This window comes from Oncorhynchus keta, chromosome 10 (assembly GCF_023373465.1).
Source record: "Oncorhynchus keta strain PuntledgeMale-10-30-2019 chromosome 10, Oket_V2, whole genome shotgun sequence".
NCBI lineage: Eukaryota > Metazoa > Chordata > Actinopteri > Salmoniformes > Salmonidae > Oncorhynchus > Oncorhynchus keta.
Window position 1 is genome coordinate 62,913,519 of NC_068430.1, and position 16,581 is coordinate 62,930,099.

Consider the following 16,581-nt stretch of genomic DNA (forward strand, 5'->3'; position numbering starts at 1 on the left):
CCAAACATGTTTGTCCAGCTGGTCGACTGTGGCTTGGAACACCGCAAGAGCAGGGATTTCTGTTAATTAAAATCGTGATTTGTCCTCTTTTTGTGTCTTGGATCATCAAAATGATCCATTACTGTCAACATGCAAAGATAAATGCTCAGCATGCCAGGATACATGTTTACTAATCTGAATATGTTTTGATTGAACCTATGTGAAGTTTACTCATTCAGCTGGTGGCCAAGGAGAATGCATCTTTGGGCCACTGGAGGGATTGTGTTAGGAATTTCCTGCGTTGTGTTGGAAGTGGAAATGCAAAGAAGCTTTTCCAAGTATAGGAATATTACAATTTGCACCACATATACACATTCATAGTTTTGCACCACACCCACACACACACATTTTACTATCCTTGTGGGGACCAAACAGTTGATTTCCATTCAAAATCCTATTTTCCTTAACCCCTAACCCCAAACCCTTAACCATAACTCCTAAACCTATATTTTTTTTTATGTCCCCCAAAATGTTCAGTTTTTTATTATCCTTGTGAGGACTTCTGGTCCTCACGAGGATAGTAAAACCAAAAACACACACACACACACACACACACACACATTTGACAGTCCCTCAAATAAACATGAACATAATTTTGGGTGTTATTAAATACTTGTGAGAATACATAATGGAGGCTGATGTCTTAGTGTGGGTTATAATTACAGATCTCTTGGGAAATACACCAAATGTCCACTCCTCAAAACAAATAAATGCAAAACCTGAAAGTTATTATGCATTTTGTGATGAAGGATCACTACAAATATGTGACTTTATGTAAAACAAATGATAAGAACCGATAGCCTATTGCAATTGTCATTCATAGGCCCATTTCGTTCCCATTTGAGGCCACACTTCAATTTAAAAAGACAAAACTTGTTAATGAATACCCTATATCAATGAAGTAGGCCTATTATAAAATGGGATCATCTAAGGGCATGATTTTGGTTATTTTATTTTGTGTTCACCGAATGTTAAGTCAAAATAACATACCTGTCGGTCTTCCATTTGACATGAACGGAGACGGGCTGAACAGGAGATAAAAATGTGTTGTGCTACTTTGTCTCATCAACATTCATATACAAAGGACAACTTCTCTCAGGGGGATAATGAAAATATATCATAGTTAGGGCCCTGTGTTTCGCGTGATCATATGACATAGCAAGATGTTATCCTGCCTTTTAAGCTTGATGCAGAAATGAGAAATCCGCCCAAAATGTAAGCAATTGTTTAAGGATGGTGCTGGAATATTTGACATGAAAAGAGGATAGTTTGATGACTAAGGCTATAAATACACGTTCAAATCAAAGCATGTCACATGACAGCACAAAACACAGAGCCCTAATCATAATGGTAATAGTGGCACATGGATAAAGAAATTAAACCATCTTTAGGCCAAGTCCATTATTAGCCTTTGAATTTAGAATTTAAAATTACATTTGTTTACAATATACTACTTTTAAAATATGTTCATTCCTTAATAAAGTTCTGAAGGCCGTCCAAGTATTTAAATGAATGTAATCTAAACCTGCCAACAAAAGCACCACTACATTCAGATAAGAACACTCTTTGCATTGGAAAAACCAACCATGTTTTTAACGAATCTTTATTATAAAGACACGAATGTACATTTTAAATTTCATTGGAATACTGACATTGCGTGTCTAATTCACATTTTCTTCGTAAAGAACAATAGCAAAATCTTTGACCTTATAAACAAGTGCTGCAATTAAACTTCCAAAATACAACACTACAGTCCGGACAATGAACAATATTCAAGTTGGAATTAACATAAATTTGAATATCAGCAAACTGAAAACAATAGCAGCATCTTAATTTCTCATTTTAAATGGTCTCTAATGGGTAGGCCTATATCAAATACATATTTTTCCATAAAACAAATTTTGTTACAAAGTTTCGCCCTCAATTGCTCGTTCTTGGGAATATTTGTGGCAAATCCATAACACAGAGCTCTTGCTCCATCCTGAAAAAAACTATTCTAACTCAAAGGGATAAACTACATACTGTGAACTTGTTGGAGGGCAGTTTTCAGAGTTCATGTGTAGAAAAATATTCCTTGATGTCCCAAAGTATGGGTAAGTGGATCCAATTCAAGCTTGTTGATTCATAAAATGGTCAAAGAAGAAGCCACCTGGACAGGCTTTTTCATCTGTGTGTTACTTGAATTTTCCAATCATTAACTTAAAAAAGGCTTGATAATTGTCTCTACTATTAGTTAACTTCTTAATGCTTTGAAGAAAATAGCTCTTCAACAAAAAAACTAAACAAAAATACTTATTTGAAAGGGGGAAAAAAAGTCACAAGACTTGGAACCGCCAAGAGGACGCCTGGTCTTTGTAGTCCAAGCAGTCGGTGGTGTTGAAGTTGAGCTTCCATGAAGAGGCTGCGGCCGCGGCCGTTTGTTCTTTGTAATCCAGACAGTCTGAGGAGTTGAAGGCCAGGCCGGCCCCGCTGTAGGCCTGGTGGTGGTGGGGGTGGTGATGGTGGTGGTGCCCTGAGGTCTGCCCTATATGGTGGTGCGGGTGGCCAGACATGGAGGAGCCCGTCATGGGGCTGAGCTGGTGCGGATGGTGGGGGTGGTGGTGAGAGTGCATGGGGGCCAGGTACGAGCTGCATTCCACCCCTCCGAAGTAGGAGCCCGTTGACGCCGGGGCGGGGTAGCCCTGCCCATAGGACGCCGCTGTCTGGCTGTAGGACACCGGGTAGGAGGACGTGCCTCCAGTACCTGACACAGACCTCTGCATGCAGGAGGCACTGGTTGGGGGAGCGGGGTCGGGGACAGGGGGTGGTGCGGGGGCCGGGGAGATGGGCGCAGGGCTCCAGATGGAGGACACTGGGGCAGTGACGGAGGTAGAAGTGCTGCTCAGGCCTTGGCCTCCATGGCCGGAGGGATGAGAGCCACCGGACGAGGCAGAGGAAGAGGAAGAGGAGCCGGTGCTGGTCACTGCCGGAGGGGTGAACTGACCACTGCTCTCTGAGCCTGTGCTCTCCCTGGTTGGAGAGGACTTCTTCTTGGCTGGCCGGACTTTAGCATTGTTTCCACTCTGGGCCTGCTGACGGCACTTGGCTCTCCTGTTCTTGAACCATACCTGCACAACAAGAGGCAAATGGTCAACTTTAAAATGCTGTCTGTCATCCGGCCAAACACATTTGCAAAACATTGATTGAGTAAGCAGTCAAACTGGTCATGCCAACTTGCGACAAACTGAATAACTATTTCCATTTGATAATATTGAATGCTTTGTAATTTGTACAATAAGTGGCATACATAGTACTTAATTGCAAAGGCATAACTGGTATCAACTCTATTACCCAATCGGTCATATCTTCTTGTGGGTCAACAAAACAACATGATTCTTTATTCACTGATTCTCCCATCCCATTTTAGGCATTGCAAACACTTGGGAATGGCATGAAACTGTTGTGCAGTCAGTGTTCCACTTGCAGGCTACCTCTGCACAGGCTTGGCTGCCTACCCTGCATACCGTGCACATTTCTCTGCTAAATCAGTGAAACTCTAGAGGAAGCTGCCATAATTGCAGTAAGCCTGTGAGAGGGGTACAAAAGCTGGTTACATAAAGGCTCTCACACCCATTTCAAAAGGGGGCTCATAAATTCTTAAGACGGCCCTTATGTGAGAGCTGAACATAAATTATATTTTAAAACATGGAATTGTATGTATTTGTTGAACTATCATAACCAGTTATGATAACAGATGATGCATATTGTTTATTCGTGTAGTATACAATTGCAGCTAAGAGCTGAATTGCAGTGTAGGCTACTTAACATTTAGCCCAAATAAATACTCAACTGTGTTGAAACTCATTAAAGTCCTAAATAAAAGGTAAAGTATTGATTGAAAGGTGCAGTAATAGGCCCTGTCCGGGTCGTTGCAGTTTTGCACTGCAAGTTCAGAAAGTTCCCACAAATGGCCCACAAGTTCACACAAACAAGTGTAGACAGTAGTAACTAAATAATTGTAATTCTGTACAAACTTGGACTCTAGACTCAGGCAAATTGATTTTCAGTGCGACTTCTTCCCGCATGAAAATGTCTGGGTAGCGCGTCTTGCCGAAAAGGGACTCCAGAATGTCCAGCTGAGTGCGAGTAAAAGTTGTCCTCTCTCTCCGCTGTTTCCTCGGATGCGCTGAAATGGAATAGAAACCTGTCAATGGAAACTCTTCGAAGCCATTTCGATCTGATAATAAAACGAAATGAAAAAAACATTGTTCACCAAAACAAACGAGGTTCAATATAAGTATTCAAAGCTTCCATCTCATATTTTCATATATTTCAGAAATAGCTAGCTTCAAAGTTAAGTGTTTCTTCAAAACGAAAATAACCTGTGAATGTTATATATATATATATATATATATATATATATATATATATATATATATATATATATATATATATATATATATATATATATATATATATATATATATATATATATATATATATATATAGCAGGTTTAAATCACACAATATTCTGCACTACAATAGGCCTTCACTGTAATCACACTAGGTCTAACAGTAACAGTTACACTAGTCATGTAACATGTGGAAACGGAAAATAGTGCGAAGGAATGAATCTTGTTATTAAATCATACCATCCTATAAGTTGACACCAACTTGTGTTTAATTATGCCTTTTCGTGCATTTGGAACTGTGATAATGCACATGGAATGTATTTCCGGAGAGCCGTGTGTGCTACCCGTTCCTATATTTTTCTATATTGACAACTATCCAATATAATGTCACAGGTGATTCGGATTTGGCACAGTTAATGTGAAGTGATTGAGGGGCGTTTTACCTGGATACCCCACTGATGGGTGCAGTAGGTCCATGGCCGTACCGCTGAGGCCCATTCCGTTCATGCCGTACGGGGCCTGTTTGAGGTATGACATCATGCTAGAAACGGAAACGGGGAAACCAAAGTCGGTGCGGAAATGTTCGTTTCCCCCGATGTTGCAGTCCCTTGATGAAATCCTGCAATGGAAAACGCATTGTGAGTAGAATGTGAAAATATATATTTCTGTTGGTTACTCATTTATATTTAGTAGCCTACAAAGAGCAAATCAGCAAACTACATTTGATTTTAATAATTAAAATGGCCCTATATTCAAATTATGGTTAATTCAATTGGAACTAGCCTGAGACAATATCAAAGCCAAATTATATTTCCAATTTCAAAACGTTGCTAAATTCCAGTAGCCTATAGGACTTTTTGATTGAGACTTCCAACTTTCACCCGAGTCGTATCAAAAGGGAATCAAAAAGCCGATTCCCTCTCCAAAAATACAAAGATTAGCCGTTTACAAAGGTTTCAAACAAAGTATGACATGACGCGTTAACGTGGCTAACTGATATCCAATTATAAACTCAGGTTGCAGTCATCCATCACTACAGTAAAGAAATAATTACGGATGAAATCTGTCGCCAGTCGTGTATTAATTCCATTTGACGCATGACTCCTTATGGCCAACCTCTAAACCCTTGTTTTGATAAATGCATCCACTGTTAAAAACATTACATTCGCCATTACGCACATTTTCGGTGCATAGAGAGGCATGCGAGATAAGATGAATGACTTTGATCGGTAAAATAAAGCATGCATTTGGACCCAGATCACAAACATGTCAAGAGTCATAACAGCCTGCATAAATTATAAACTAAACATAAACTACACATATACTGCCTTACAATCCATTTCACTGTTAATGTAAGACATTTTATGACATAATCAGTACAACTCTAGACTATTTCATACGTAGTTTGTCTAGGCCTATAGGCTATACAGGGCCGACATGCTACGCCTGCGTAAAATAACAAATTGTCCAAAGTTTAATGTTGAATTGAAAATGGAGTTGGCTGCTTGTCAAATTATTACATGCCATTATATTTGACAAATAAATATTCTAGGCCTATATAATATCCACATCTTCTGGGGTGTGTTCTACACGACTGCCTAATGGAACATTCTCTTTCAGCAGAGACCAGATGTCACATATTATCAAATGGCTTGTTTTTTGTAACTTAGATTTTTTATTTATTTTTTAAATAGATTAAATAACACTAATGCATTTTAATCGTTAATTGTTATTACATGGTTATACCCTGATAATAAGATGTGTATAAGATGTGTATCCGATTGAAATATGCTCCAAAGCGTATCAAGTTAGAAAAATATGCAAATCTAGATTTCAAATCAAAGCAACAGACCTGATGGCATATATGATATCATATGTAGATGCGTTTCAGTAATTGGACGGGGTGCCTTATTAATGTAACGGTTGAAACAAATAGGTTTGTTTTTTAAAACTTCATTGACTGGCTACAATGTATTTGGCCTCTAAAGAGACCTACTTGGGTCCATGCTGTGGACACGGACCAGCTGATGGATTTGTATTGAGGCGTAAATACTTCACTGTATTTCCATAACCGCAGGAAGGAGTTTAAGCAAATGTAAATGGAGAAAAACTCTGTGCAAATGAACTCTATTGCGATTCAGATGAGAGCCCCAGGGACACCATTATAAGAAAAGGTCTTATGCGTAAAATTAATTAACAACACCTCAAAGATATAATATACATTCCATGTGTCTTGTCAGGCCTCAGAGTTTTTCCATTCAAATAATAAGTGCACAACCAACCCAGAAGTAGCATTTAGGATATTAATTTACTATAAAAACTGAATTTCCAATGGGGAGTTTACTGTCACGTAATTCTTGATAGCTTCCACTGACGAGCGTAATTGTTTGCAACGACCATTTACAATGACCATTTTCAAAGAGCGCACAACAGTTTCCATCGCAAGTTGCACCTAAATACACACTTCGTAGTCTTATCAAATACAAATACATCGTTTATAAAATAATATGAATAGATTACAGTAACCTCAATAGTATAAATAATTCAATCAAAATGACGAATAACAACCCAGAAGGAAGTAGCCTAAACGGACTACATAGGCCTATATAAGACAACGAAAACTTTGCATTTACCACTCACCTTGCGTTTGGGGATCCTGTTTTCTTATTTGCTTTATTTGTAGTCAAACCAGGAAGATCCCGTACATCAAGAATATCCACATGGAGGAAATGTTCTTGAAAGCGAGACAACCATAAGAAGCTGCGCACACAAATGGATGAGAAATACGCAAACTGTAAATAAGGAGTTTACATCAACCAACGCAGTTTTCCAATTTGTACCCCAGTTGTGTGTTTCAGAGGAAAATTTCCCAATTGGAAAGAATATAATAAAAATCAAATCAATTGCATTATCTTGTGCGTCTTGCACTGTGGTAAGGTGATTGCCAATGTTGACCGATGGAGATTGATCACCTTCTGCCTACCCTGCCCTTCTATGAACGTAAAACACATGCAGAACGGCCCACCTCGTCCAATCCAAGCGCCCGTGCGCCCTTACAGGCGACAGAGGTAACCAGTCAATTGCGAGGATTGCAAGAAAACCCCTCCCCTTCAAATGCTTAAATAAATCTATACCACGTGAGAGCCCACAATTGGAAAAAGTTATACTTAATTTAAAAAAAAAACATTACATTGAATGCTCTACTTAGGTGTAGGCCTACGTTGTTCTTAATTTAATTTGAATCTAGTAGATTTAGCGTTTCCATAAAAACAAAATATGTAGGCTACCGTAAAAGGTCAATTTAAGCAGGTCTCAATGTTTATTTCGCTCATGAAAAGTACTAACTCTTGAGAGAATCTTTACACGCGTGAATGAACAATTTCCTCATCAAAAGCGATGATGTAAAGTGGGTTGGGAACTAGGCCTACATGAAAAAATGGCAACTAAGAAAATAAATGAGATTACCTAAAATAAAATGTAATGCCTTAAAACCGAATATAGCTTTAGTGTAACCTATGTGATTGATTAAAACAACAAGAAAACTGCTTGCCCTTGGTAGTAATGCATTTTGGACCCTGTGTGGGTCTTCAGAGAAAATCACCTTTCAACGTTGTCATTTTGCCTGTAATTGTTTGTGAACAACACCATCGTTTATACAATTTTGAGAAATGTTTTTCCATTGCAGAGCAATATTTTCCAAACGTGGTGAAGAGGCTCTGATTTAACCGTGTAATATATTTTCATGAATATTAATGAATGACATAATCCTCACTTTGATTTCCATTTCAGAATAATAGTGCAGTTCATCCAAACGAGGCTCTCCTCTCAAATAAAGTTTTATATGAATTAAACTGGAGGTGGAATCGACCATCTATCTATATCCTATAACCTAAAATAAAAACATTAAAAAAACATTTTTCAATAGATAAATGTGCATAAAGAATGGAAAATACAAATTATATTTATATTCGGGATTAATTGTTGAGACCGTCCATGAGGCGTCTGTCTCCACTGCTACCGCCTCGGCTGGTACTTTGTCGAGCTCATATTAAAATAAACTCTAATTGTAGCCGGGGCTGCAATAATCAATCACGAGCAAATACTCAAAAGACTGTCAAGAACATTAGTTAACTAAATGTGATATCAAACGAAGGCATTTAACATCCTCTTTGGATCTTTAGAATGGCCTAATCGAAACAACGACGTAACAGCGCTAAAATAATAGCCGTTAATGGTTGGAGGCAAATCATGAGCATTTCGAATGACAACAGGTTTGCACTTTACACTTTACATTTATTCACACAAATTATGGGTGCCATTTTATATGGTAGGCTTTGGCTGTGAACGAAATAAGGCTAATATTAGTAATTCAAGGTAAATTCCAATAGGCAAGTCAATTAAGTTATCTTCAGTGCCAAACAGGCCCAATGCATATTACAATGGCCAGGGAAAAATATAAAATGCGATATTTATTGGCTAATCTTACACGTTTGCTCCAACTATTGTATGACTCAAGCGCCCAACATATAGGCCTAGACCTGTCAAAGCCAATGTGATCGATCACACACAAGTATCAAGATATCAAATAGCAAAATCCCATTGTGAAAAGAGTATTGGACCTAATCCCAAATTGCAGTAGAATTTTCTTAATGCTAAGCCCGTAAAACCAGGGATCAGGACAACTCAAGGGGTGGGGGTGTAAGGTTTGTCTCTTTAGCTGGCAGGATTGGAGAAGGTCGCGTATGTTGTCGGTGCTTATTAAAACGATGATGCATAAAATCCCCCAAATTGTCAGAAAGCATGGGCACGCGGAGTCGGTATTTTCTCCCTCTGCCTTTTGTAAGAAAAACCTGTGGCTGTGGAACTGGCTTTGCAAAATCCACCCATGATCAACCCCTGCATGCGCGGTAATAGCAACAGATCTCAAAGCTTGCACATCTGCAATACATAGGGGGACAATCCGTTCTCCCAGAGAGATACCTATGGCTTGTATGCTACAGCTATAGCACTACGCAAGGAGACCAGCACCTAATAATGAAGTTTTTAAACTCAAAAATACTTTATCTATGGGTTTATAGTCGGTGTCAAGGATTGAGTGGCTGTTTTTATTTTTATTTTTGGATACACGCGTAAAAGTGAAGCATTACGCAATGGTGGAAATACACAGAGGTAAGGTGCTCACCTTAATGCGAAACTCTGGTTGGAGACAGTCATCAAATGATCATGGTTTGTCATGCAAGATTTTATCGTGCACATGGAATTTTAGTTTTGAGGCTCAATGTTGTATTTTAAAGATTTCCATAACAGCAGGTTTAACTACTGCACATTGTGAAATAATGGTGAACATTGTTTTCAATAAATAACATAGTCCTATCCATTAATAACGAAATGGCCTATAGGCAAGTTTTAAATAGGCTATATTTTTTCAAAAGTATTTCAAACATTCTTTCACCGAGGTGTAGCCTATAGGCTACTACTGTAAAAACGTTCAATTGAGATATTTCCACTACATTAGTCAATGGACTATAGGTCTACTACAATGAAAACTCCCATGCAGATTAAATGACTATATTATTGATGTACGTGGAGCCGTGCCATTTCTTTGACGGAGCTGAAACTGAATGAGATCCGACCACAGAAGTCAAAACGTCTATTCGAATAACAATATGCACATGACACTACGTATGAGTAAGACTGGTGCTATGCATTCCGTTCCATCCACACATTATTATAGATGAACTTGTGTTGTGAAATAGTAACCCATATTAATAATCTTCTGATTAAAACCATAAAATTCGAATCGTGAAATTCAAAATCTCGGCTCTATTTACAGAATTAGTGGAAATAAGTCCAGAACATGTAAACACTTAAAACATTTGGTGCAAAACATCATAGGGAAAATGAATCAATGTTGGAATCGTAATCATTCAGATTGCACAAAACATTCCCATATCAGTTTAGCTTCAAATGCATAGAAATATCAAACTAAACTGTATGATTTTTAAAATATAAAAATGATGATTGCATTGTTATTAGCCTAGACTGTTCCTCTAAATTGTAGGCCTATACCATAAGTGAAAGAGGGTCATTAACTCCCATACTTATTACTATTGTAATAACATGCCAAATTATTACACCACATGAAATAAACAAAACAAAATCTTGTTTACAGTAAAGTCCATATCTATGGCAAATGCACTATAAAATCATTATCGAAGCTGCTCAGGAGACTTGAAAACATATTTGTGATGCATTTTTTGTTAGTTTTAATCTCTCTTTTCATCAACTGACTTTTTTTTTGACTAATAGATCATTGTTGCATCCTTTCCATTAACCGTCTTACATGATTTATTATCAATCACAAGAAACAGGCCTATTAGGCTATGCAATAGCTCCACAAGTGCTTAGAGATCACATGACCAACAGGGTGAGTGAGTGCGATGTGTTGTGAGACTCTGCTGCTTGATACTGTGCCGTAATGTAAACACGTGGGATAGGGAAGTACTGTACTGTTTCATACAGAGCTATTTTCCCAGTCTGAAATATCACCTGGTGTTCTCCTCACAATGGAGGCACGAGCATCATGTAGTCCTAGGCACGCCAGCCTTCAACAGGGCACTGGGAGGTCAGATGGGTTGACAGGTAGCTAGCCTACTCACTGTCCCTGCAAATAACTGCTAGCCTACAACCAAAGGTAACCGTAGCCTAGCATATGCATTCCAAAATGGTGATCATTTTGCTTCAAACTGACAAGTAAAGGAATGATCCCATGAAAATAATTGATGAGATGTAGAGGTTTGAAAGGCAGTTGACGTACAGTTTTCCCATACAGTAGGTGGTTGATTTAAAAAAAAGAACGGTTCTCCTGTAATGTAATCTGAATAACACAGCCAGAAGGATAGCAATTTTGAGGACCATGCACTTATCACGCAAGGCCTGTCTTCTGTCCTGGCACTCAGTTTCTCTTTGTCCCACACTGGCACTTAATGGGGGAGTCAAGGGTAGTCACTTAGCCAGGGTGCCCAGCACTTTCTGCATTCAACAACACTGTATCATTACCTAGCCTAACCTAAAGGAGAATGACCAAAACTCAACAGCCTGGCACTCAGCTGCCATAGACTAAAACATGAGACAGAGGCTCCATGCACCTAATCTTTTTAAAGAGATAGACAAATTTGATATTTGTGAGTGAAGTGAACAATTTCTTAATTTTCTTTCTGCGCACAAATGGACAAGTGGGCATGACGTCCCTGGCATGAGACACAGAACTTACGTTTAAATGAAAGTCTTGAAGACACCATTACTAAAGATGGTGTTGGTGAAACCGTTAGTGCTTTAATAAAGAATTTGACAAGACCCAAGTATTGAGAGTGCAACGTGTCGTACCTATTTTTAACATCTCTTAAAATGGACTTCATATATTGAACATCAAAACATTATGCAATTTATCATCTTAAAAAATTGACAGTCACTTTATTTTCATAGGCCCTCTTTGTGGTATTGGCATGGCGTCAATTTCCAAATTGACTGTCAAGTGAGTGCAAATATTAGGCTACATTGTAACTTACATTTTTTGACAGCTCACATGACTAAACAGGAACAAGAAAGGAAGTTATAATGTGTCATGAACATAGCAATGAAAAATAGTCATACATGTACAATGAGAGAGGCAGAAAAGGAAGAGTGAAAGAGAGAGGGGGGGGGGGCAGAGGGAGAGAGAGCAAAGAGAGATAGCAGAGATACAGCAAGAGAGAGAGCAGAGCTAGAGAGAGGTAGAAAGCAGAGAGAGGGAGAGAGCAGAGGGGAGCATGTAGCTGTCTGTCACAGGATCGGGCCTTCCCGCCCCTCTCATTAGGAAGGTAAACAATGAGGAGAAATGATGAGAGACACGGCAGAACAAATGAGGAGCAGGAGGGAGAAATCAGACACCGGCTTAAAGATCCCACAACCCACAGTCACCCAACCAACCCAAACCACCATACATACACCCCCATCGCAATCCCCCCAAAAACAGAGTGAGTGAGGGGGTGAGGGGGAGGGACCCTGAGCAAAGAGTAGGGCAACTTTCAATCCTTTTAGGATTAGTCTCTCTCTCTCTCTTCCCCCCTCCCTCCCTCCCTCCCTCCCTCCCTCCCTCTCTTTCTCTCCCTCACTCTGTTCCTCCTCTCTTTCACTCTACTGCCCCCGGGCAATCACGTTAAAACTTGCATGGCCAGTGCTCATTCAGATATCCCTAACAATGCGCACCAGTGGTAACCATGTGAGCGTTGGCAAGCCACACAAGAATGCACAGGTTCAGTTCCCCGTGACCCTCCCTATGCACAGAAAAAAAGAGGAAGAAAATATACTGAAGGCGACACTGCATTTCTCAGCAGCTTGAGGGAAGAGAGACTTGGGGTGCTTATTTACCAAACCTAAAATGACTAATTTTAAGCCAATCATAATGGTTTTTGGAATCAAACTTGTAATTCAGTGCTTTTACTTTTTGCCGGAGATAGCTTAAATAATTGGGGAAGCATAATAATCAACGTATGACGCCACACTGGCAAGGGTGGAGTTTCCCATGGTAACAAATTACCTGTAGAATTCTATTATCCCTTACCAGCCCAATCTAGTTATATTATTTTCTGGTCATTCAAATGCCATTAGGATGGCCTACTTTTTAGATGAGGTGGATTTGCCTCATCGATGTACAATGAGTTGCTGAAAAAGGATTCACTTTCAACCACAGTGTTACCTGGTTAACAAAGGGAGGGAGGGAGGGAGGGAGGGAGGGAGGGAGGGAGGGGCAGTTGTTACATTAACATTTGACATTTGTGAGGGTGAAAGTGCCTTCACATTAGGCAAAGCAGAGATGAGCTATGCAACACAAGATTATTTCCAAATATTGAAAATAGCTACAAAAGTGCAATTGGAGCACAGGAGCAAATCACAACTTCCTACAACATATACTAACACTATTTTTTCTCTACCCAGAGTGCAGCAGGAGGGAAGGGAATTGCCATCCAGCCTTATCTCCAGTTCCAGTCAACTAGAGGCCCTGAAAGAGTTTGCACCATCATCAGAGCTGGCCATTTGATAGGATTCTGGCACTGCACCTAATCAATCTATGGCATAGAGCTGCCAGAAGACCTGTAACAAAGCTCAAAGAGCCTCACAAATGGCCTAGTGCACGGGATAATCCCCTGCACAGGATTACATATTGATTTTGAATGTATAAAAAAATAAAACTTATCATACAAAACCTGAGACGCAGTACAAAAGTAGGCAGTAGTCTGCATGAATCCCCCTTTAAGAGCAGGAGCGTCAACTTTCAAATACGGAGACCCCGAGAATGAACCAAAACCTTTAAAAAATGGCGAGCGAAATCAAAGGCCAGGGGTGAGGTGTGGTAGCAGCGCCTTGTTGCAGGGAATCACTACAACTCCACCTTGCATTTCAAATGAAATAAAATACGATTTTACTTGTCAAAAGGGCAGAATACAACAGGTGTAGTAGACCTTACAGTGAAATGCTTACTTACAAGCCGTTAACCAATAATGCAGTTTTAAGAAAATACCCCCAAAAAAAAAAAAGTAAACGATAAGAATACAAATGATTAAAGAGCAGCAGTAAATAATAATAGCGCGGCTATATACAGGGGGTCCCGGTACAGAGTCAATGTGGAGGCTATATACAGGGGGTCCCGGTACAGAGTCAATGTGGAGGCTATATACAGGGGGTCCCGGTACAGAGTCAATGTGGAGGCTATATACAGGGGGTCCCGGTACAGAGTCAATGTGGAGGCTATATACAGGGGGTCCCGGTACAGAGTCAATGTGGAGGCTATATACAGGGGTACCGGTACAGAGTCAATGTGGAGGCTATATACAGGGGGTCCCGGTACAGAGTCAATGTGGAGGCTATATACAGGGGGTCCCGGTACAGAGTCAATGTGGAGGCTATATACAGGGGGTCCCGGTACAGAGTCAATGTGGAGGCTATATACAGGGGGTCCCGGTACAGAGTCAATGTGGAGGCTATATACAGGGGGTCCCGGTACAGAGTCAATGTGGAGGCTATATACAGGGGGTACCGGTACAGAGTCAATGTGGAGGCTATATACAGGGGGTCCCGGAACAGAGTCAATGTGGAGGCTATATACAGGGGGTCCCGGTACAGAGTCAATGTGCGGGGGCACAGGTGTCGGGGTAATTGAGGTAATATGTACATGTAGGTAGAATTATAAAAGTGACTGTGCATAGATAATAACAGAGAGTAGCAGCAGCATATAAGAGGGGGGGGGGGCATTGCAAAACATCTGGGTAGCCATTTGATTAGCTGTTCAGGAGTCTTATGGATTGGGGGAAGAAGCTGTTTAGAAGCTTCTTGGACCTAGACTTGGCTCTCCAGGACCGCTTGCCATGCGGTAGCAGAGAGAACAGTCTATGACTAGGGTGGCTGGAGTCTTTGACAATTTTAAGGGCCTTCCTCTGACACTGCCTGGTGTAGAGGTCTTGGATGGCAGAAAGCTTGGCCCCAGTGATGTATTGGGCCGTACGCACTACCCTCTAGTGACTTGTGGTCGGAGGTTGAGCAGTTGCCATCCAAGTGATGCAACCCGTCAGGATGCTTTCAATGGTGCAGCTGTAGGTTTTGTCTTGCCCTCTCCACGGCTGTCTTGGTGTGCCTGGACCATGTTAGTTTGTTGGTGATGTGGACGCCAAGGAACTTGAAGCTCTCAATCTGCTCCACTACAGCTCTGTCGATGAGAATGGGGGCATGCTAGGTCCTCCTTTTCCTGTAGTCCACAATAATCTCCTTTGTCTTGATCACGTTGAGGGAGGGGTTGTTGTCCTTGCACCACACGGTCAGATCTCTGACCTCCCTATAGGCTGTCTCACTGTTGTGTCATCAGCAAATGTAATGATGGTGTTGGAGTTGTGCCTGGCCGTGCAGTCATGAGTAAACAGGGAGTACAGAAGGGGACTGAGCACGCACCCCTGAGGGGCCCCCGTGTTGAGGATCAGCGTGGCGGATGTGTTGTTACCTACCCGTACCACCTGGGGGCGGCCCGTCAGGAAGTCCAGGATCCAGTTGCAGAGGGAGGTGTTTAATCCCAGGTCCTTAGCTTTGTGATGAGCTTTGAGGGAACTATGGTGTTGAACGCTGAGCTGTAGTCAATGAATAGCATTCTCACATAGGTGTTCCTTTTGTCCAGGTGGGAAAGGGCAGAGAGGAGTGAAATAGAGATAGCATCATCATCTGTGGATCTGTTGGTGCAGTATGCAAATTGGAGTGGGTCTTGGGTTTCTGGGATAATTGTGTTGATGTGAGTCATGACCAGCCTTTCAAAGCATTTCATGGCTACAGACGTGAGTGTTACGGGTCGGTAGTCATTCAAGCAGGTTACCTTAGTGTTCTTGGGCACAAGAACTATGGTAGTCTGCTTGAAACATGTTGGTATTAAAGACCCAGACAAGGAGAGGTTGAAAATGTCAGTGAAGACACTTGCCAGTTGGTCAGCGCATGGTCGAAGTACACGTCCTGGTAATCCGTCTGGCTCAGAAGCCTTGTGAATGTTGACCTGTTTAAAGGTCTTACTCACATCGGCTGCAGATCACACAGTTGTCCGGAACAGCTGATGCTGTCATGCATGTTTCAGTGTTAGTTGCCTCAAAGTGAGCATAGAAGTTATTTAGCTCATCTGGAAGGCTTGTGTCACTGGGCAGCTCTCGGCTGTGCTTCCCTTTGTAGTCTGTATTAGTTTGCAAGCCCTGCCACATCCGACGAGCATCAGAGCCAGAGTAGTACAATTCGATCTTAGTCCTGTATTGATGCTTTGCCTGTTTGATTGTTCGTCGGAGGGCATAGCAGGATTTCTTATAAGCTTCCAGGTTAGAGTCCCGCTCATTGAAAGCGGCAGCTCTACCCTTTAGCTCAGTGCGAATGTTACCTGTAATCCATGGCTTCTAGTTTGGGTATGTATGTACAGTCACTGTACATACGTCAATGACTGATATGGTGTGTACTCCTCAATGCCATCAGAATAATTCCGGAACATATTCCAGTCTCTGTTAGCAAAACAGTCCTGTAGTTTAGCATCTGCTTCATCTGACCACTTTTTTATAGACTGAGTCACTGGTGCTTCCTTCTTTAATTTATGCTTGTA

At 40.9% G+C, this 16,581-nt stretch overlaps 1 protein-coding gene across 2 annotated transcripts in view; it reads right to left on the bottom strand.

The window, feature by feature from the left end:
* Positions 1-1,624: 1,624 nt before the first annotated feature.
* Positions 1,625-16,581, bottom strand: part of LOC127932283 (homeobox protein OTX1 B-like) — a 45,119-nt gene continuing 30,162 nt past the window's right edge. Inside the window, exons 3-6 of one of the 2 annotated variants that reach the window (XM_052527487.1) lie at positions 7,071-7,190; positions 4,874-5,049; positions 4,053-4,204; positions 1,625-3,146 (exon numbers count right to left, since the gene is read on the bottom strand). In XM_052527487.1, coding sequence (XP_052383447.1) covers positions 2,355-3,146; positions 4,053-4,204; positions 4,874-4,970 — 1,041 coding nt within the window. In that variant the 5' untranslated portion in view covers positions 4,971-5,049; positions 7,071-7,190 and the 3' untranslated portion in view covers positions 1,625-2,354. Of the gene's footprint in view, positions 3,147-4,052; positions 4,205-4,873; positions 5,050-7,070; positions 7,403-16,581 lie in introns of those variants that run through there. The other variant, XM_052527486.1, reaches the window with a different exon arrangement.